The sequence below is a fragment of the Orcinus orca genome, chromosome 1 (genome assembly GCF_937001465.1).
Source record: "Orcinus orca chromosome 1, mOrcOrc1.1, whole genome shotgun sequence".
NCBI lineage: Eukaryota > Metazoa > Chordata > Mammalia > Artiodactyla > Delphinidae > Orcinus > Orcinus orca.
In genome coordinates, this window is record NC_064559.1 from 57,669,628 (window position 1) to 57,692,269 (window position 22,642).

General features: G+C 39.5%; 1 protein-coding gene across 2 annotated transcripts in view; it reads left to right on the forward strand.

Annotated features, from left to right (window-relative positions):
• The window catches only part of TNFSF18 (TNF superfamily member 18), a 108,255-nt gene that overhangs the window by 56,366 nt on the left and 29,247 nt on the right, over positions 1-22,642 (forward strand). For both annotated transcript variants that reach the window (XM_049716135.1, XM_004269767.4), the window contains exon 2: positions 18,699-18,875. In XM_049716135.1, the coding sequence (XP_049572092.1) occupies positions 18,699-18,875 (177 nt within the window). The remainder of the gene's footprint in view (positions 1-18,698; positions 18,876-22,642) is intronic.

Sequence of the window (22,642 nt, forward strand, 5' to 3'; positions counted from 1 at the left end):
GCAGGCTCAGTGGCCATGGCTCATGGGCCCAGCTGCTCCGCAGCATGTGGGATCTTCTCAGACCGTGGCACAAACCCATGTCCCCTGCGCCACCAGGGAAGCACTTGGTTGCCTTTTTTTTTTTTTTTCTTTCAGTACTTTGAATGTATCATGCTACTCCATTCCGGCCTGCAAAGTTTCTGCTGAAAAATCTTGTGATAGTCTTTTGAGGATTCCTTTGTATGTGATAAGTTATTTCACTCTTTTTTTTTTTTAACATTTTTTTATTAAATTCTTATTAATAGTATTTTTTATTGAGTATAGTTGCTTTACAATATTGTGTTACTTTATAGTGTACAGATAAGTGAATCAGCTATAAATATACATATATCCCCTCTCTTTTGGATTTCCTTCTCATTTAGGTCACCACTGAGCACTGAGCAGAGTTCGCTGCACTATACAGTAGGTTCTCATTAGTTATCTATTTTATACATAGTATAAATAGTGTATATATGTCAATCCCGATCTCTAAAAATAGAACTACCATATGACCCAGCAATCCCACTGCTGGGCATATACCCAGAGAAAACCATAATTCAAAAAGACACATGCACCCCAATGTTCATTGCAGCACTATTTACAATAGCCAGGACATGGAAGCAACCTAAATGTCCATCAACAGAGGAATGGATAAAGAATGTGGTACATATATACAACGGAATATTACTAAGCCATAAAAGGAAGGAAATTGGCTCATTTGTAGAGACATGGATGGACCTAGAGACTGTCGTACACAGTGCAGTAAATCAGAAAGAGAAAAACAAATATCATATATCAATGCATATATGTGGAATCTGAAGAAATTGGTATAGACTCTCTTATTTACAAAGCAGAAATAGACACACAGACGTAGAGAACAAATATATGGATGCCAAGGGGGAAAGGAGGGGTGGGATGAATTGGGAGATTATGATTGACAAGTTGTTGTGGTTTTTTTTGTTTTTATTTGTTTATTTTACATCTTTATTGGAGTATAATTGCTTTATAATGGTGTTAGTTACTGCTTTAAAAAAGAATGAATGAGTTATACATATACATATGTTCCCATATCTCTTCCACTGGCGTCTTGCTCCCTCCCACCCTCCCTATCCCACCCCTCCAGGCGGTCACAAAGCACCGAGCTGATCTCCCTGTGCTATGCAGCTGCTTCCCACTAGCTATCTATTTTATGTTTGGTAGTGTATATATGTCCATGCCACTCTCTCTCTTAGTCACAGCTTACCCTTCCCCCTCCCCATATCCTCAAGTCCATTCTCTAGTAGGTCTGTCTCTTTATTCCTGTCTTACCCCTAGCTTCTTCATGACATTATTTTTTCTTAAATTGCATATATATGTGTTAGCATACGATATTTGTCTTTCTCTTTCTGACTTACTTCACTCTGTATGACAGACTCTAGGTCTATCCACCTCATTACAACTAGCTCAATTTTGTTTCTTTTTATGGCTGAGTAATATTTCATTGTATGTATGTGCCACATCTTCTTTATCCATTCATCCGATGATGGACACTTAGGTTGTTTCCTTCTCTGGGCTATTGTAAATACAGCTGCAATGAACATTGTGGTACATGACTCTTTTTGAATTATGGTTTTCTCAGGGTATATGCCCAGTAGTGGGATTGCTGGGTCATATGGTAGTTCTATTTGTAGTATTTTAAGGGACCTCCGTACTGTTCTCCATAGTGGCTGTACCAATTCACATTCCCACTAGCAGTGCAAGAGTGTTCCCTTTTCTCCACACCCTCTCCAGCATTTATTGTTTCTAGATTTTTTAATGATGGCCATTCTGACTGGTGTGAGATGATATCTCATTGTAGTTTTGATTTGCATTTCTCTAATGATTAATGATGTTGAGCATTCTTTCATGTGTTTGTTGGCAGTCTGTATATCTTCTTTGGAGAAATGTCTATTTAGGTCTTCTGCCCATTTTTGGATTGGGTTCTTTGTTTTTTTGTTATTGAGCTGCATGAGCTGCTTATAAATTTTGGAGATTAATCCTTTGTCAGTTGCATCATTTTCAAATATTTTCTCCCATTCTGAGGGTTGTCTTTTGGTCTTGTTTATGGTTTCTTTTGCTGTGCAAAAGCTTTGAAGTTTCATTAGGTCCCATTTATTTTTAATTCCATTTCTCTAGGAGGTGGGTCAAAAAGGATCTTGCTGTGATTTATGTCATAGAGTATTCTGCCTATGTTTTCCTCTAAGAATTTGATAGTTTCTGGCCTTACATTTAGGTCTTTAATCCATTTTGAGCTTATTTTTGTGTATGGTGTTAGGGCGTGATCTAATCTCATACTTTTTTTTTTTTTTTTAATCTCATACTTTTACATGTACCTGTCCAGTTTTCCCAGCACCACTTATTGAAGAGGCTGTCCTTTCTCCACTGTACATTCCTGCCTCCTTTATCAAAGATAAGGTGACCATATGTGCGTGGGTTTATCTCTGGGCTTTCTATCCTGTTCCATTGATCTATCTTTCTGTTTTTGTGCCAGTACCATACTGTCTTGATTACTGTAGCTTTGTAGTATAGTCTGAAGTCAGGGAGCCTGATTCCTCCAGCTCCATATCGTTCTCAAGATTGCTTTGGCTATTCGGGGTCTTTTGTGTTTCCATACAAATTGTGACATTTTTTGTTCTAGTTCTGTGAAAAATGCCAGTGGTAGTTTGATAGGGATTGCATTGAATCTGTAGATTGCTTTGGGTAGTAGAGTCATTTTCACAATGTTGATTCTTCCAATCCAAGAACATGGTATATCTCTCCATCTATTTGTATCATCTTTAATTTCTTTCATCAGTGTCTTATAATTTTCTGCATACAGGTCTTTTGTCTCCTTAGGTAGGTTTATTCCTAGATATTTTATTCTTTTTGTTGCAGTGGTAAATGGGAGTGTTTTCTTGATTTCACTTTCAGATTTATCATCATTAGTGTATAGGAAGCCAGAGATTTCTGTGCATTAATTTTGTATCCTGCTACTTTACCAAATTCATTGATTAGCTCTAGTAGTTTTCTGGTAGCATCTTTAGGGTTCTGTATGTATAGTATCATGTCATCTGCAAAAGTGACAGCTTTACATCTTCTTTTCCGATTTGGATTCCTTTTATTTCCTTTTCTTCTCTGATTGCTGTGGCTAAAACTTCCAAAACTATGTTGAATAAGAGTGGTGAGAGTGGGCAACCTTGTCTTGTTTCTGATCTTAGTGGAAACGCTTTCAGTTTTTCACTATTGAGGACGATGTTGGCTGTGGGTTTGTCGTATATGGCCTTTATTATGTTGAGGTAAGTTCCCTCTGTGCCTACTTTCTGCAGGGTTTTTATCATAAATCAGTGTTGAATTTTGTCGAAAGCTTTCTCTGCATCTATTGAGATGATCATATGGTTTTTATCCTTCAATTTGTTAATATGGTGTATCACATTGATTGATTTTCGTATGTTGAAGAATCCTTGCATTCCTGGAATAAACCCCACTTGATCATGGTGTATGATCCTTTTAATGTGCTGTTGGATTCTGTTTGCTAGTATTTTGTTGAGGATCTTTCCATCTATGTTCACCAGGGATATTGGCCTGTAGTTTTCTTTCTTTGTGACATCCTCATCTGGTTTTGGTATCAAGGTGATGGTGGCTTCATAGAATGAGTTTAGGAGTGTTCTTCCCTCTGCTGTATTTTGGAAGAGTTTGAGAAGGATAGGTGTTAGCTCTTTAAATGTTTGATAGAATTCGCCTGTGAAGCCATCTGGTCCTGGGCTTTTGTTTGTTGGAAGATTTTTAATCACAGTTTCAATTTCAGTGCTTGTGATTGGTCTGTTCATATTTTCTATTTCTTCCTGATTCAGTCTTGGCAGGTTGTGCATTTCTAAGAATTTCTCCATTTCTTCAAGGTTGTCCATTTTATTGGCATAGAGTTGCTTGTAGTAATCTCTCATGATCTTTTGTATTTCTGCAGTGACAGTTGTTACTTCTCCTTTTTCATTTCTAATTCTATTGATTTGAGTCCTCTCCCTTTTTTTCTTGATGAGTCTGGCTAATGGTTTATCAATTTTGTTTATGTTGTCAAAGAACCAGCTTTTAGTTTTATTGATCTTTGCTATCATTTCCTTCATTTCTTTTTCATTTATTTCTGATCTGATTTTTATGATTTCTTTCCTTCTGCTAACTTTGGGGTTTTTTTGTTCTTCTTTCTCTAATTGCTTTACGTGCAAGGTTACGTTGTTTATTTGAGATGTTTCCTGTTTCTTAACATAGGATTGTATTGCTATAAACTTCCCTCTTAGAACTGCTTTTGCTGCATCCCATAGGTTTTGGGTCGTCGTGTCTCCATTGTCATTTGTTTCTAGGTATTTTTTTATTTCCTCTTTGATTTCTTCAATGATCACTTCATTATTAAGTAGTGTATTGTTTAGCCTCCATGTGTTTGTATTTTTTAGAGATCTCTTCCTGTAATTTATATCTAGTCTCATAGCGTTGTGATTGGAAATGATACTTGATACGACTTCAATTTTCTTAAATTTACCGAGGCCTGATTTGTGACCCAAGATATGATCTATCCTGGAGACTGTTCCATGAGCACTTGAGAAAAATGTGTATTCTGTTGTTTTTGGATGCAATGTCCTATAAATATCATTTAAGTCCATGTTATTTAATGTATCATTTAAAGCTTGTGCTTCCTTATTTATTTTCATTTTGGATGATCTTTCCATTCATGAAGGTGGGGTGTTAAAGTCCCCTACTATGAATGTGTTACTGTCGATTTCCCCTTTTATGGTTGTTAGCATTTGCCTTATGTATTGAGGTGCTCCTATGTTGGGTGCATAAATATTTACAATTGTTATATCTTCTTCTTGGCTCGATCCCTTGATCATTATGTAGTGTCCTTCTTTGTCTCTTCTAATAGTATTTATTTGAAAGTCTATTTTGTCTGATATGAGAATTGCTACTCCAGCTTTCTTTTGATTTCCATTTGCATGGAATATCTTTTTCCATCCCCTTACTTTCAGTCTGTATGTGTCTCTAGGTCTGAAGTGGGTCTCTTGTAGACAGCATATATATGGGTCTTGTTTTTGTATCCATTCAGCCAATCTGTGTCTTTTGGTTGGACCATTTAGTCCATTTACATTTAAGGTAGTTATCGATATGTATGTTCCTATTCCCATTTTCTTAATTGTTTTGTGTTTGTTATTGTAGGTCTTTTCCTTCTCTTGTGTTTCTTGCCTAGAGAAGTTCCTTTAGCATTTGTTGTAAAGCTGGTTTGGTGGTGCTGAAGTCTGTCAGCTTTTGCTTGTCTGTAAAGGTTTTAATTTCTCCATCAAATCTGAATGAGATCCTTGCTGGGTAGAGTAATCTTGGTTGCAGGTTTTTCCCCTTCATCACTTTAAATATGTCCTGCCAGTCCCTTCTGGCTTACAGAGTTTCTGCTGAAAGATCAGCTGTTAACCTTATGGGGATTCCCTTGTGTGTTATTTGTTGTTTTTCCCTTGCTGCTTTTAATATGTTTTCTTTGTATTTAATTTTTGACAGTTTGATTAATATGTGTCTTGGCGTATTTCTCCTTGGATTTATCCTGTATGGGACTCTCTGTGCTTCCTGGACTTGATTAACTATTTCCTTTCCCATATGAGGGAAGTTTTCAACTATAATCTCTTCAAATATTTTCTCAGTCCCTTTCTTTTTCTCTTCTTCTTCTGGAACCCCTATAATTCGAATGTTGGTGCGTTTAATGTTGTCCCAGAGGTCTCTGAGACTGTCCTCAGTTCTTTTCATTCTTTTTTTTAATTCTGCTCTGCAGTAGTTATTTCCACTATTTTATCCTCCAGGTCACTTATCTGTTCTTCTGCCTCTGTTATTCTGCTATTGATTCCATCTAGAGTATTTTTAATTTCATTTATTGTGTTGTTCATCGTTGTTTGTTTCATCTGTAGTTCTTCTAGGTCCTTGTTAAATGTTTCTTGTATTTTCTGTATTCTATTTCCAAGATTTTGGATCATCTTTACTATCATTATTCTGAATTCTTTTTCAGGTAGACTGCCTATTTCCTCTTCATTTGTTAGGTCTGGTGGGTTTTTGTCTTGCTCCTTCATCTGCTGTGTGTTTTTCTGTCTTCTCATTTTGCTTATCTTACTGTGTTTGGGGTCTCCTTTTTGCAGGCTGCAGGTTCGTAGTTCCTGTTGTTTTTGGTGTCCCCAATGGCTAAGGTTGGTTCAGTGGGTTGTGTAGGCTTCCTGGTAGAGGGGACTAGTGCCTGTGTTCTGGTGGTTGAGGCTGGATCTTGTCTTTCTGGTGGGCAGGTCCACGTCTGCTGGTGTGTTTTGGGGTGTCTGTGGACTTATTATGATTTTAGGCAGCCTCTCTGCTAATGGGTGGGGTTGTGTTCCTGTTTTGCTAGTTGTTTGGCATAGGTTGTCCAGCACTGTAGCTTGCTGGTCGTTGAGTGAAGCTGGGTACTGGTGTTGAGATGGAGATCTCTGGGAGATTTTTGCCGTTTGATATTATGTGGAGCTGGGAGGTCTCTTGTGGACCAGTGTCCTGAAGTTGGCTCTCCCCCCTCAGAGGCACAGCACTGACTTCTGGCTGGAGCACCAAGAGCCTTTCCTCCACATGGCTCAGAATAAAAGGGAGAAAAAGCAGAAAGAAAGAATAAGTAGAAGAAAGAAAGAAAGGAAGAAAGGAAGAAAGGAAGGAAGGAAGGAAGGAAGAGAAAGAAGGGAGCGAAGTAGGAAGGAAGGAAGGAGGGAAGGAAGGAAAAAAAGAAAGAAAGAAGATAAAGTAAAATAAAATAAAGTAAGATAAAATATAATAAAGTTATTAAACTAAAAAATATTAAGAAAAAAATTTAAAAAAAGAAAAACGGACGGATAGAACCCTAGGACAAATGGTGGTAGCAAAGCTATACAGACAGAATCTCACACAGAAGCATACACATACAAACTCACAAAAAGAGGAAAAGGGGAAAAAGTCATAAATCTTGCTCTCAAAGTCTACCTCTTCAATTTGGGATGATTCATTGTCTATTGATGTATTCCACAGATGCAGGGTACATCAAGTTGATTGTGGAGCTTTAATTCACTGCTTCTGAGGCTGCTGAGAGGGATTTCCCTTTCTCTTCTTTGTTCTCACAGCTCCTGGGGCTCAGCTTTGGATTTGGCCCCGCCGGAGGGCATCTGTTCTTCGCTCAGACAGGACAGGGTTAAAGGAGCAGTTGCTTCAGGGACTCTGGCTCACTCAGGCCGGGGAGGGGGGGGGCACAGAGTGTGGGGCAGGCCTGCGGCGGCAGAGGCCAGCGTGACATTGTACCAGCCTGAGGCACGCCGTGCATTCTCCTGGGGGAGTTGTCCCTGGATGACGGGACCCGGGCAGTGGCAGGCTGCACAGGCTCCCGGGAGGGGAGGTGTGGATAGTGATCTGTGCTCGCACACAGGCTTCTTGGTGGCGGCAGCAGCAGCCTTAGCGTCTCATGCCCGTCTCTGGGGTCCACGCTTTAAGCTGCGGCTCGCGCCTGTCTCTGGAGCTCCTTTAAGCAGCGCTCTTAATCCCCTCTCCTCACGCACCAGGAAACAAAGAGGGAAGAAAAAGTCTCTTGCCTTTTCAGCAGCTCCAGACTTTTTCCTGGACTCCCTCCCGGCTAGCCGTGGTGCACTAACCCCCTGCAGGCTGTGTTCACGCCGCCAACCCCAGTCCTCTCCCTGCGCTCTGACCGAAGCCCGAGCCTCAGCTCCCAGCCCCGCCCGCCCCGGCGGGTGAGCAGACAAGCCTCTTGGGCTGGTGAGTGCTGGCTGGCACCGATCCTCTGTGCTGGAATCTCTTTGCTTTGCACTCCGCACCCCTGTGGCTGCGCTCTCCTCTGTGGCTTCGAAGCTTCCCCCTCCGCCACCCGCAGTCTCCACCCGCAAAGGGACTTCCTAGTGTGTGGAAACCTTTCCTCCCTCACGGCTCCCTCCCACTGGTGCAGATCCCGTCCCTATTCTTTTGTCTCTGTTTATTCTTTTTTCTTTTGCCCTACCCAGGTACGTGGGGAGTTTCTTGCCTTTTGGGAAGTCTGAGGTCTTCTGCCAGCGTTCAGTAGCTGTTGTGGAGTTGTTCCACGTGTAGATATATTTCTGGTGTATCTGTGGGGAGGAAGGTGATCTCCGCGTCTTACTCTCCCGCCATCTTCCCCTTCTCCCAGAATCCATACTCAACAAGTTGTTTTTTTTCTTGAACTTTGTCTTTGTCTTTTCTTTCCTTGTCTTTAACTTTTGGTGATTTAATTATAATGTGCTTAGTGTGGGTCTGTTTGAATTCATCGTATTTGGAAGTCTCTCGGCCTTCGGCATCTGTATGTTTGTTTCTTTCCCCAGATCAGGGAAGTTTTTAGCTGTTATTCCTTTGAATAAGCTTTCTGTCCTTCCTTCCCTCATCTCCTTCTGGGGCCCCTATACTGTGTATATTGGTCAGTGTGATGTTATATCATTAATCCCTTAAGCTATCTTCATTCTTTTTCATTTTGCTTCTCTGATTGGATGAATTCCACTGTGTCATCTTCATTTCACTGATCCTTTCTTCTACCTGAACTAGTCTACCCCTGTATAGAATTTTTCAGTTCAGTTATTTCATTCTTCAACTGTGTGATTTCTCTTTGATACTTTTTAATATTTTCTCTCTCTCTACGGCAGTTTTCACTTTATTCATGGATTGTTCTCCTGGCTTTGGTTAGCTTCTTTATGACTGCTATTTTTGAACTCTCTATCATGTAAATCATGTCTCTATTTCATTAAGATCTGTTTCTGGATTTTATCTTGTTATTTTTTGTAACATATTCCTCTGTTTCTTAATTTTCCTTGATTCTCTGTGTTGATTTCTGCACATTAGATAAAACAGCCACCTCTCCTAGTCTTTACAGAGTCGTCTCATGTACCATGAACCTTGTCAGTCAGCCCAGCCTGAGCTCTTGCTTATCTCTCAAACTTTTCTGATTGTCCAAGGCATGTTCTTTGTCTTTGGGCCTCCCTGTAATTGAGGGTGTGCTAAGACCTATCGGTGTCCCAAAAGGAGGATTGCATCAGCACCTAGATTCAGGTTGATTGAAAGCTGGACCTTCAGGCAGCTTCTCGGAAGTATGTAGTTAGGCCCCTTCCAGGGATTAAACTGGGAGATGGGAACTTTTGCCTCCTCCTTCTGCATTTGGCCCCGGTATATAGAATCGGGGGTGGTATATAGGATCGGGGGTGGTATATAGAATCGGGGGTGGGTGGGGCTCCTATACCCACTAAGCACTGCTTTCTTTGATACGGTCCTGTGGGACTTGGGAATGCAAGATCCATTGACTATGAGAGTCAGTGACCCAGAGGCTTATTTCTTGGGTGGCAGCTGCCAAAGCTGGGGCACCAGACATGTGTACAAGCTTCTTCCAGGGTGATATTAGTGGCTTAGTGTGAGCAAGAGGGAGAGGGCAGGGTATGTCAATAGGTTTCCCTGGCCTCCAGGGAAAATCTGTCAGTCCTTAGATGTGTGTTATTTAGAAGTTTGATTCTCAGGCAGCAGCTTTTAAAGTATTCACATAGACCCTTTTCAGGGGAAGCCTGGGAGATGGGCATTTTTTGTTGTTGTTTGTTTGTTTTTGCCTGCTCACTCTGTGCTGAGCCCCGTGAGCAGAACTGTTTCTTTGTTTGCTACAGTCCTATGGGAATTTCACAGGCAAGCCCCATTGGCTATCAGAGCCAGGTGATCTAGGGGCTTGTCTCTTATGTAGCAGCAGCTAAAACTAAAGATGTGTGTACAACCTCCTTTCTGGGAGATATTAACAATTTGGAGCAAGCTAGAGAGACAAGGTGGGGAAGTCCTCCGATGCTTCCCTAGTCTCTGGGGAGAATGGCATTTAGCCCCTAGATGTGTGCTAAAAGAGAGGCCTGGTCCTCAGGCAGCAGCTTTTAATATATGTAAATAGGTCTTTTTCAAGGAAAGACTAGAAGTTGGGCATTTTTTTGTCTGTTCCTGATAAACCCAGAGGGGATAGCCACTAGAGTCCTCTAGAACCTGTTAAAAACTATTTTCTTTGTTTGCTGTAGTCTTGTGGGTCTCATGGGTGCAAGCCCCACTGGCTTTCAGAGCTAGGCGCTTTGGGGGCCCACTCCTCAGGTGGGAGTCTTAAAAGTTGGGGTGCTAGATAGGGAGTCCAAATCCTTTGCTCCTCATGGAGAAACTGGGAGTTGGGGATTCCCTCCCAATGGTGTGGTGCTATACTGGGGATGGGGTTTATGGTGAGACCGTGTCTCAGCCTTTCCTACCAGTTTCAATGTGGGTTTTTTTCTCATTCATCCAATATGTAGGAGTTGCTTAGCTAGTTTTCAAATTTCTTTAAGAGGGAATTGTTTCATGGTAGTTGTGTATTTTGTGTGTCTGTGGGAAGAGGAGAGTTCAGGAGCCTCCTATATCAACATCTTGGACCAGAAATAGCACTTCAATATTTTCTAACTAGGTATTTAAGTACTTTGAGAAATAGTAGTAGTTCATCAAGAGTCTTAAGTAGGCTTTCTCTGTGTCCACAGTTCCCTCAATGGAAAATTGAGGGAGTTAAAGTAATCCTTTCCAGCTTTTACATTCTAGGATTACAAGATGACAAAAGAACATCCCAATGATACCATCTGTACACTCACATTTTGTTACCAAACTCAGGTCTGGTGCTTGCTGCTCAAAAATCAATACTTACGAGACAAGTGCTGGTAGGAATGGAGAGGTTGTTTTAATCAGAAGGCCAGCAATCTGAGGAGAAGGTGGACTCATGTCCTAGGACCAACTCTGAAGATTCTGTTTGGCCATGAAAGTTTTTAAAGGGAAAAAGGGGAAGTAATCTCAGTTAATCATTGAGATAGAGGGTCAGATTTATCACCATCTCCCACTGGGTGCAGGCCTGTTGACTCCTTGTGATCTTTCTATAGATCTTGTTCACACAGTTTGTTCATGAGATTACTGAACGGGAAGCTGGAGAAAAGATCTCGTCATCTGTTAATTACTTATTCTTCACTTCTGTTTCTTTGATCTAAGGAAAGAACCGACAGGTTAGACAAGGCTTTGTGTGATCAAAAGATCTGAAAGATGTGCTTAGGTCAGAAGTTAGTTAAAATATAGCTTTGCTAAAGTGACAAGACAAAAGGGATCTCCTGCAGAGAGCTCTTTCCTGCAAAGAGCTCTTTCCTGCAAAAAGCTGCTTACAAATCCCCACTGTCAGACATCATTCCATTTCTATGGAATTATGGGCAAAGGTCTGTCTTCTGTAACTTCTTCATGCTGACATAGGGCTTTGTATTCTTAGAGTGGAAGAAGTAAACATGTGTTTGTAGCATCTCTTTGTTGACAGTTTTAGTTGCCTGTTTACATATATGGGCAAAGCAAGCTACAATTATTTTGATGCCCACAAAGATATAGATTATTATGAGCAATAGTGTTAATCCCATTCTCTTGAGGCCAGTTCTTGGAATTGTGCTAGCCGTAGATTCAGTACTGCTCAAGATGGAGCAGTTTATGTCATGGTTACAGTCTGGTTAACGTGCAGTTAGCTTTTTCCTCTGGTGGCAGTTATAGTATCTGTAAAACAACTCAGGAATGTGCATCAGGCACTGAAAGAGTCTGTGACTCTGAGTCCAAGCTCACTCTGCTCGCCTCACGACAGGCCAATAAATTGGCAGACGAGGTGTTGAGGCAAGGAATACGACTTTATTCGGAAAGCCGGCAGACCAAGAAGATGGCGGATTAGGGTCCCCAAAAAAACATCTTATTGGGGTCAGTTTTTTATAGAATCAGAGAAGTAAAGTAAAAAAGGCACAATAGAGAGGGAGAGCTGGGGAAGAAGAGTAAAAAGGGCCATCAGTCTTGCAAAACATCTCCTGGAATGGCCATCCTCAGGGAGGGGATGTGTTAATTTCTTCTTTCTTGCAGTTACCCACAGGTGGGTAGGGTTCCCCAGAGGGAAGGCCATTATGTATGATTATAATAACAAAAGCAACTAAAAGCGAAGGTTAAAGTCAAAGAAACAGATGAAACATGGAGTTGAAATTGGCTCCTCCATGTTGCAACTCTATTGTCCTAATCATTAACTGCTTGAGCCTGCTCATTTGTGACTCAGGGAGGCCTGGGAGATTTCAACTTTTCTACAAACAAAAGGCAGGGGACATAGAGGGGAGGGGTGGGGGGGGGGTGCGGGGGTGCACAGGGTTCTGCTTGGTTTCAACTTTAGATTCAGAAGCATCCAAATATTCTGCCATTTTCTTTGTGTGTGAAATAAGCAACTAAATAAATACTTAAGAAATCTGGCTACTTTATTATGTGATTGGAAATGAATAGAACTATAATATGTGTGTGCATTTATTTAAAATTTTATCCTTCATATTAATTTAAGGATGAGAGTAATAATGGGAAAATTTAGGTGCTTTCCTAAAGCTCTTTCTCCTACCTCAAAACACTGCAGAGCAATATAAGCTGGGAAGTTCTTGCCTCCCCATGTCCACGAGCTTCAAGCCACTATATGAGACTGAGGTAGACAAAGGCAGGATGGACTTGGAAAAGCCAGGAACCATTTCTCCCTTCCTTAGCTCATTCATTTCAAAAGTCCATACCATTAAGTTTTCTTGTCCTTCCATTCACTTGCAAACCGCATACTTTATGTGTTCATATAAATACAAATTGATGGTGAATTTGCATATTTCCTACTCTGAACCTAAAAAGGTCTTACAACTTGGTTGACTTCATATCAGCATGGTCAAGTCTTTATTATGGGCTGATCAACTCCTACTTAAAAGACAGAAGGTGCTCAAACAAGGTTAGCTGTTGTTGATGCTGTGATTGCTGTCAACATTGTTACTATCAGAAGAATCTTCACACCAGTCTTTGTGTTTTCAGCATATTCATGAATGACTAATGATTGTTGAAATCATCTGTCATCTTTACCACAGTTACTGTCCTATCTTCCCTTTAAGTCTTCTAGGACCTCTATTTTCTTCTATGATTAAACTACCACAACTAACCCGTCCATTCCCACAATTCTACTTGGCTCTAAATTTCTCTTTTAATTAATACTCTCTCTGACTCTGTATTTGCCCACAAATTTTACTATTACTCTCTTCCTTAAACTAATATGGATAAAATTTAAAGTAAATGCTTGCTATATATACAGTATTAAAGTATAAAGGGTTTCTTTTTCTCTTTTTTGCTAAGAAAAATTGCTTAAGGAAATTTTTTGGCTGGAAATAGTTTTGGAACTGGAAATAGCAAGTACTGTCTTTATCCTAATTTAAAATTTGATTTCAACTCTGGCTCTGTCTGGAAACCTGAGTCATTTTGAGATTAAGAAGGAATAAAAGGAAGAATTTGAAATGACAAAGCATGACAAAGACAAAGCAAAGAATTATGCCTGTTTGAAAAAGATAGTACTATCTAGTAAGAGCTTTTTCTTCAAAAGATATATTAGTAGATACCATATTCAGAAATGGAGCACATAAGGATCCTTAACATTGTAAATTGTTTCTCATTTTAAAATTCTTTGCCTACTAAAGCCATGTTCAGGTACTTATTAGTGCATCAAGACAGAATGGAAAAAATAGGTTTAGAGTTAGACAGATTTGGATTTGAATTTTAGTAGTTTTGTGACTTTCGTTCTTAAACACCTCTTAACCTAAATTTTCTCATCTGTAAAATGGGACTAATAAGGGCTACTTTCTAATGTTGTGAAGATTAAATAAACCTAATAATGCATGTGAAACTTTAAACACAGTGACTAGAAGAGAATAGGCTTTTAATATATATTTTTCTTGTTTTTACTCTTTATAATTTTCTATCTTCTTTTTTTTATGGTTTACATTTGAAATCAACACTCAGTGGTGTTGCCATCAGAGCAGCTGGTACATGACAAAATCTAGGAATTCATGAGATGAGGGACCAGGAAAGGATGTAAGAGGCCGTGTATGTGTTGGGTGGAGAATATCCTTACTTTCAGCCAAAGAGATTTCCCTTAGGCTTGCTGGGTGATGAAGGACCTGAAATACGTTAGGCCTTATCTTTCCATAATAGTCACAGCTTCCTCTTCAGGGTTGTTTATTCTTTATTTAGCTAATGGAAGTTGCTTGCTACCTTCAGCTGGCACCATTTCATCAAGCAGCATTCCACAGTGTTGTCTGTGATTCAGCATTTTTTCCATTGGCATACCAGCCTGAGATTTCCTCTTTATAGTGAGACATCCATTCAGGGCTGGAGTCCTCAAACCAGATAGACAAGTATCTTGGCCTGAACAACTCCAGATGCCTTGGCAATTCGCACTTAGGAAATTGGGAAAGTTACATAAAATCATACAGAAAGAAAAGAGAAATAAGTGAAACTTGTCTTGAAATTGAAACATGTTTTCAATGCAAGTTTAGAAGACTCAAATGTAAGAGAACCAGCAATTACCAGACAATGGATTCCTTAAGATCAGAGGTCCTGTCATACTCCTGATTTCTCCATTGCCAAGTAAAGTGCCTGAAAACACTGTAAGACTACACACATACTATATATATATATATATATATATATATATACACACACATTGTACTATATATAGCATACATAATTTGCTGATAGCATAATATATAAATATATATTATCAATATATCATATTAGTAAATTTATACAAATTGATTAGCTTAGGAGAGTGGGATATTATGAGGTTTTTTTCACCTGGTAACGTCTTTTTAGACGTATATATCAGCCTAGTCATCGCCTCCTTTATAAAACTTCCCCTTAACCCAAGTGAGGCCAGGTATTTGGTTCTTGTCCTATTACACACTTCTCCTTATATTGCTTTGTATATTTGTCTCTTTCCCTAGTTACCTTTAAAAACCAAACCAAACCAAAAGTGATAAGAAATTTGAAGATATGGACTGGCCCTTTTCTATTAGTACTTAAGTTCTTTACATACTTGGTACATAGAAGGCAGTCAGTAATATTTTCTAAATGAGCAAGGGGGTAACGTTCTTTTGCTATATTTTGGAATCATTTCATGTAGAAAAACCAAAACTTTCTTTACTCATGTAGGTTCTCAGTGCCCAAACCAACCAATCTAGCCATGAGCCAGAGTATCTAAATTGGATGGTGTTAAGACCAGTACTAAAAATGGAAAACCAGAAGAGAGTGTCTCCCAGATTTCTGCATGAACACATGTCACAGTTGGGTGTCGAATACAGTGAATGTGCTGATTGTTCTCCACTGGTGGAGCTCGTGTGTGGTAGTTTGTCAAATGAGGAAAACAAGTTGAATCATAAAGGGAAAAATACCTCTCCCATCCCCATCCGCCAGGGCTACCCAAGGAAATCCAGGAGATTTGGGAGATGCTTAATCTCAGGAATATTAAGACCCTCTTATTTAATTTGGTTGATAGGTGAAATATAGTTCTCTGGCGATCCATTTGATATTGGGCAAGATATGCTTTAATAGCAAATCCCTGTCATTACGGCTTCTAGGGTGATGTTTGATGGTTTTAATTAGGAAGTGTTATGCCATGTTGCATAATGGAAAATCTATTTTCAGTCCAGATTCCAAGCAGGAAGTAATCCTTCCCAGCAAAATGTGTTTAAGATGCTCCTTCCATGGCCGGGATACTGACACAATACTGGTTAGGCCAGAGAGGACAGCCCCCCACACCTCCCCAAGACAACAAGAAGCCACTCACAGAGAGAACTCCGGCTAGACAGGGACATACAACCCCACACAGCCTTTCTCAGAGATTAGTGGTAAGGCAGGTGCCTGGAACAGGAAGGCTTCCATGGAAATTTGTCAATAGACTTGTTGCTTAAAGACTGTACTAGATTCAGTAAAATATAGACAAACAAACAGTGAAGAATTTGGGAAGGGCTCCCAAAAAAATGGACATGCAAAAACAGCACAGAGCAAGAGAATTTAGGGTATAGAAGAGGATCCCCAAGTCGTGGAAGAAAAACATAATTTTAATTCAAACTGTTTCCTAGACCACCCTGTTTAGAGTTGTTATTAGTTCCTTAGAGAAAATGATCTGGAGAGTTATATGTCTCCATATAACTTTTAGAATTTATTGTACATATAATATGTAAATATGTATATGTATGTAAATATATATTTATATGTATACGTATATATCTATTTATGTATAGAGCTTACACAATTCTCTTTACAGAGTAGGCATTTATTAATCTTAACACAGACTGTTGTTGCCTTCATAAAATTCCAAGTTTAAAACCATATTTATGTATTATGTCTGTCTATTTCCTCTTACCTATCATCCATTTATGTATGTATCTTCAGGCCACCTGGGCCTTATTTGTTCCAACAACGAATACTCTGATATCTAGAGTAGGCAAAATCAGCTGTGTAGTGCTCCTGAGTTCTGACACACTGAATATTTTTCACTGAATATGCCATGCCATACACTATCACAAGCATAAAGTCATGGTAAATAGTGTATAAGGGGAACGTGGCAGGGACTGCAGACCTGATTTTGGAGGAATCCAATGTCTATCTAATGCTCTCTCACAGTACAGTGGTTCAGTTATACATATATATACAAATATTTATGTTCTTCTTTTAACATTCTCTTCCATTATGGGTTATTACAAGATATTGAATATAGTTCCTTGTGCTTGGAATGTATTCTTCTGGAGATAAGCATGTCATCTTTTTAAAGATATGTTCAGAAGGTTAAACTAGTTAAACAGGATATTCCAGAGCCTAATCTTAGTTAAGGGCAGAAGAAGGAACTGGACTTTATTTGGAACAGTTCCTTATTTAAATAAATATTTACTGAATTGAGCAAGCAGAGGCACTTGCATCTAAAATTTGGAGAGGAATTAGGAGAAGGAACAAATGAGAAACACAGAGGAAATAGTCTGACTTTTCAGTAATCAGTTTTAAATTCTGTGCTGGTGCGTATGCATTTCAGACATGATACAAGGGAAGAGTTGTAGGTAGAATGCATCACTCTTCTGGAGTCATTTTGCTGTTAACCTCTGCATCACAGCATCTAGGAGAGAGCCACAAAACATGGTTGTATTAAAAAATTATTCCCGTGTGACTCAGTGACTTTTCTTCAGAGATACTTTATTGATCAAGATAAAATAGAGCCATGTTAAATCTGACAACTCAGTGAGAAATATTGCTACAATTAGTGTGGTACTAAAAAAAAAAAAAAAAAGATGATTGGGTTAAAAGACAGTATCCCTGGGCTCAGGTCCCCACTCCACTGTTACCCAGCCATTAGTGGTGTGATACACCTCTCAACTTCTATTATCCTTAGCGTCCTCTTTCAGAAATGAGGATGTTCAATCTCTAGGCTTTTTCCCTAATTTAAAACATCTTTGATTCTCTCTTAGATGAGAAATTTTTTCTTCAAAATACTTTCATTTTACCTCCTTTTATTTAAATGAACTTCAGTTGAGTTATACCCTGTGGCAAATGTTAAAAAAATCATTCTTTTCTAGAATTTCATAATTGATTCAGTCTTAACATCTCTCAGAAGGGTGGAGAAGAGAGAAACACTTATGGAACACTTCTTATGAGCCAAACGTTCACATCTATTTCATTCTCGAAAAAGCCTTATGAAGTGGAAATTTTCTCCATTTACAAGGAAGGAAACAAAGGAGTCAAGTAACATGCTGCAGGCCACTGAGCAGATAAGGGCTGGGCAACACCAGGCCCCCCCTCTCAGGTCTGTCTGATTTAAAAGTCCGTGTTCTTTCTAGAACATGATTCTGGCACTGGGTAAAAAGAAAAGGTAGGCATTCCATTTAACAAATGGAAAGACTGAGGTACAGAGAACCAGGGAACTTCCTCAATTTTGTAGTAAATTGGTATTTTTGGTGCCAGGAAGAAAACTCAAGGTTTTTGGAATAGAATGTAAGCTCAGACTGGAGGACAGGGTGCAAGAATATGTCCTTTTGTATGATAACTTAATTTCTATTTGATGCCAGCATTGAATTTTCAGAGTTTTTAAATGGTGAGACATAAAAGAATTAAGCTTCTCGTATTGACATATTTTAAAAATTAAATTCTAGTAATACACTTGGTGTTTTCTAGAGACCATCTCAGAACGAACACACTTTTTTTTTTCACACATACTGTATTTTATTTTTACAAGAGATAAATAAACTGACACCAAGCACTGTAAATGGATGACCACAACAAAAGCAACAATGAATGCAATTACCAAACATGAAACACACTCAGAATGAACACATTTTATACACTAGAAATTGATGGAACTGTTTTTTCCAAACCATGCATTCCAGTCTCCCTAGCTCCCTGATCTACTGCCTCACACATATATGATATTTGGAGTATGATAGGGCTTAATCTTGAACTTTATTTTTTCTTACAAACAGTGATTTTCTTATCTGGAATAATTTGTAATACTGCACAGTTCCATAGTTCCTCTTGCGTCAGGAAATAATTTTTTCTCCCCCCTCTTAACTTCTCTTGTTTTGTTTTGTATTTTGTCCTCTGTGTTTGTGTTGGCTTTTAGCCCTCTGTTCCTTTCAGTGCATTTGGCCTGGTGCCAAATGAGATTCAGCACTTAGCCTATGAGTATCATTTTCCAACACACAGAATCAGAAGGAAAACCCCGCCTCTTACACCCACTACTAATTACCATAATACTACAAAACTGACTGTGCTCATCACTTGTGAATGTTTGTTTTCCACAGCTCTCATTCCTGCAAAGAATGAGTTTGAGCCACGTGGAGATTATGCCTTTAGGCCATTCAAGTCCTCAAGGAGCACAGAGACCATCCTGGAAGAAATGGCTACTCTACTCAACAATAGTTATTTTGCTATTACTTTGCTCCTTCAGTACACTAATCTTTACTTTTCTTCCACTCAAGGTAAGGAGACAACAGTACCTAAGGTTGCTATTTATTATACTCCTTTTTTCTTTTATAAGTCTAGTTATTATCATTGTCACTCAGTACTGTTAGAGCTAGTTGGAAGAAAGAGTCATGTGGGTACAGATAATGTAAATATAATTCCAATTTTGTCACGGCAATATGGCTTTTGAGGCTTATCTAAGTGTTTAAGATGAAAGGTAGTAGAAAATACTAAATGTTAGCTGCAGAACTAAGTTAGATGGGATCAGTTAAATCAGTCAGTTGACAGATGCCTGTGGAGTGTTTTCTGGAACTCTGCTCTTGGTGGAATAAGAAGATGTAAAACACGATGCTTGCCCTCAAGGAATGGGGTGCAAGCTACACTCTTACTGAGGAAAAAGACACAAAAAGATAATAAAAGACAATAAGGTAAGTTACAGATGGTTAGCATATCTTTGAGGAGGGAAATGGCACTGGACTAGGAGTAAGAAGATACAGATTCTATGTCTCTCAATAACTAGCTGTATGCATCTGAAAGGTATCTAATCTTTCTGGTTCTCAGTTTCTTCATCTGAAAAATGGTGGTAGGCAAATGGATTTGTTCATTACAATGTCCCTTCTAGCTATAAAATACAGTGATTAATAACTTAGCTAAGGACCGTATAGAACATAAATGCTTTAGGAGGTCAAGAGGGGGTCAATGACTTTGGGCTAGGTTGATCAGGGAAGGCTTCATGGAGGAAAGAGGAAATACTTTATTTGGGAAGGCCCTGATGCTTATCAGGAATTTCCCACTGAGCTCCAGTCCAAGTTGTGGGTCTAGGGAAGGGAAGGGAGGTAGGTACATGAGGTTCTTAGTAGAAATGTGACTGTTGACTACATAGCATTGACCAAAAAGAAAATAAGAAATGCTTTATTTAATTTAGGATTTAGCCAATTCCTGGGTACATCTAAAGATTCTGAGCCTTGCAGAGAATAAGGTAGTACATGCCCATCTCAGAAGGGGCTGTGATATGAAATCAGTGACTGTAGAAACATTTTTCTAAGGGGGATTGGTCAGTTAAAATTTCAAAGATATGGTTTTACTACTTCAGATATTTGAAAGCACTTGAGAAGAGATACAGGAGGAAGCAGTACATTATAGTTGCTGATGTTAACTTAGGGCAAGTATAGCTTTGGGCAAGTTTTTACACAAGTAGCCCATTAATTTGTACACAAGTGAGTACAACAGAGGAATTTGTAATCACATCCGCACTGTCTCAGGAATGTATCAAGCAGAACTCTGAACTTTCTGGAACAGTTAAGCTTTGAGCAGAAAAAAAACTTGTCAGGAATTCTGAGTGTTTAGATTTCTGAAGAAGGGGAAGGGTGAGAATAGCAACAGCTTAAATCTGGAAGTGCCTTTTCTTTCTCCAAACATCACATCCTATTAGCCAGATGACTGTGAAGCACACAGGATATGTTCTAGGTGTCATCATTTCCTGTGTGTGACTGGGGAACCAGTGCCTGGGAGAGAAGGAAAGTGCCTTTCTCAAAGGCACACAACTGCTCTTGCAAAGGGAAGGAGGAGGGCTCATACTAGGATACTTCTTGCCAGAACTGAATTTGATCAATCCCCTGTGTTTGAACTCTGATTCCAGATTCTCTCTCCTAGACAATATTGCAGCTTCTCCATGAAAGGTTCTGCCTCTAAAGGAATAGCCCAGAGTTTGTACCAAATTTGGGGACGTTTGAAAGGTTTTCAGGATATTATCCTGACAGGATGCCAGGGAGGCTTAGTTCCCATGGGAAAAGCCAATGCTTGACTGACAGTGGAATGATATTAGCTCCTGTATTCCACTTTTCACTTGCCTGCACTTATTTTTCCCTATTGGCCACAGATTAGTATTTTTGGAAAAGAGGACTGAATGGCTGGTGGGTCATTATGAGGTGGCCACTTCCACCTCCTCATAATGCTCCACGACCTTGGAATTTACATTATTTTAGTCTCCACTCTGGTTTTTATATACAAAATCCCACTTTCCAGCCTCTCTAGGCACTAATCCAAAAAGTGTTAGACAGGAAGGTTGGCTCCTTCGAAATCAATCAACAGAAATTTCCTTGGGAGAATTCTTTTTTTCTTTTTTCCCCCTCTTCATTCAGAAGACGTTTCACTGAAAGAATCGGTTATGAGCCCAAGGAGTTGGTCCATCCCTAGATAAAAATAACCTCACAGAAATTGTCTCTAAGAAACCAAATGTCAGGAGAGTCCCCTGCTTCAATGAAATGAAGGCTACTTTCCAAAGGGTAAGTTGTGCTTGTACTTAAAAGCAGAGTAGATTCTATTTCCAAATGATGATCTGATTAGAGTTGGTTTGGAGAAATAATTATTATTTATTACCCCAAGTATGTAAATCTGGGCTTAAATCACAATGGGGTTACAAGAGCAACTGCTCCTTCTAAGCAAAAATAAATTAACTAAACTAAACAGAAAGTCCCATATGCTTCTTTATAAGTGGATACCCACTCCTTTCAAACGTCACCAAAATTAGAAATACAAACTGCTCCACAGAGCGGCAGGAGTGAGACTTTTGAGTCAGGCTCTGTTTGGATCTTAGCCTGGCCTCTCATCAGCTGCATGACCTTGGGCTAGTTACATAATCCTTCTCCTCATTTCCTCATCTGAAAATGTGTGTGTTGGTCATTTCACAGAGTTGTGGTAAGAATGAATGAGAGAGTACGGTGCCTGGCCCATGGTAGGCTCTCAGTGGATGGTAGCGATTCATATTTACACCATTATTATTAATGACTTTACAATGAAGATAAAGTTAAAAAAGACTTTTAACAAAATGGGTATTCCTTGCTTATCTATTCCACTTCCTCAACCCAGGACTATGCCTCACTACCAAACAGAGGATTTTTGTGATTAGACAGATTTTCATTTGTGGCAATAATGACAGAATAGCACAGTGGTGGTTTCTGTAGTTCTAAATAGACATGAAAGCAGCCTACAGGATTTCTGCAGTATCCAGGATTTCTGCCTCTGGTAATTAATTTGTCTGTGGCATTGGGCTTCTCCTCACACTCTTTATACATGAGAGTAGACAACATAGATGTTACCTGTGGCACAGATTTTGGAACTCTTTTATATTTAGATTGTTATCTAATCCCTTCATGTGTTTAATCATGTCTTTCTAGAAAGATGATAAACTTTTTAAGAGGCGAGGACCACAGATGACATTAGTTTCTCTTGCTTACAGTGCTAGTATAATGTTGGGAATGCAGGTGCTTAAAGTTTTAATTCTTCATTATAATCAGCATCATTATCAAAACACTAATAATAAGCAGGACAAGACAGAATATCTGGGCAAAATCCTTTATAAGAATTACCTCATTTAGGGCTTCCCTGGTGGCGCAGTGGTTGAGAGTCCGCCTGCCCGATGCAGGGGACACGGGTTCATGCCCTGGTCCGGGAAGATCCCACATGACGCTGAGCGGCTGGGCCCGTGAGCCATGGCCGCTGAGCCTGCGCGTCCAGAACCTGTGCTCCGCAACAGGAGAGGCCGCAACAGTTGAGAGGGCTGCGTACCACAAAAAAAAAAAAAGAATTACCTCATTTAAACCCATAAACAACCTCAATAGGCTAGGTGCTGCTATTTCCCCCATTTTATAAGTGAGAGAATTGAAGTTGAGTCCCTATCACATGCCTGTTATGGGTTAAACTAAATTGAATTTTAACATCTCTTCTAAGAAATCCCAAAGTAAGGATGAAATAATTGCAAGAGCAAAGGAAATTGTAGGAATCC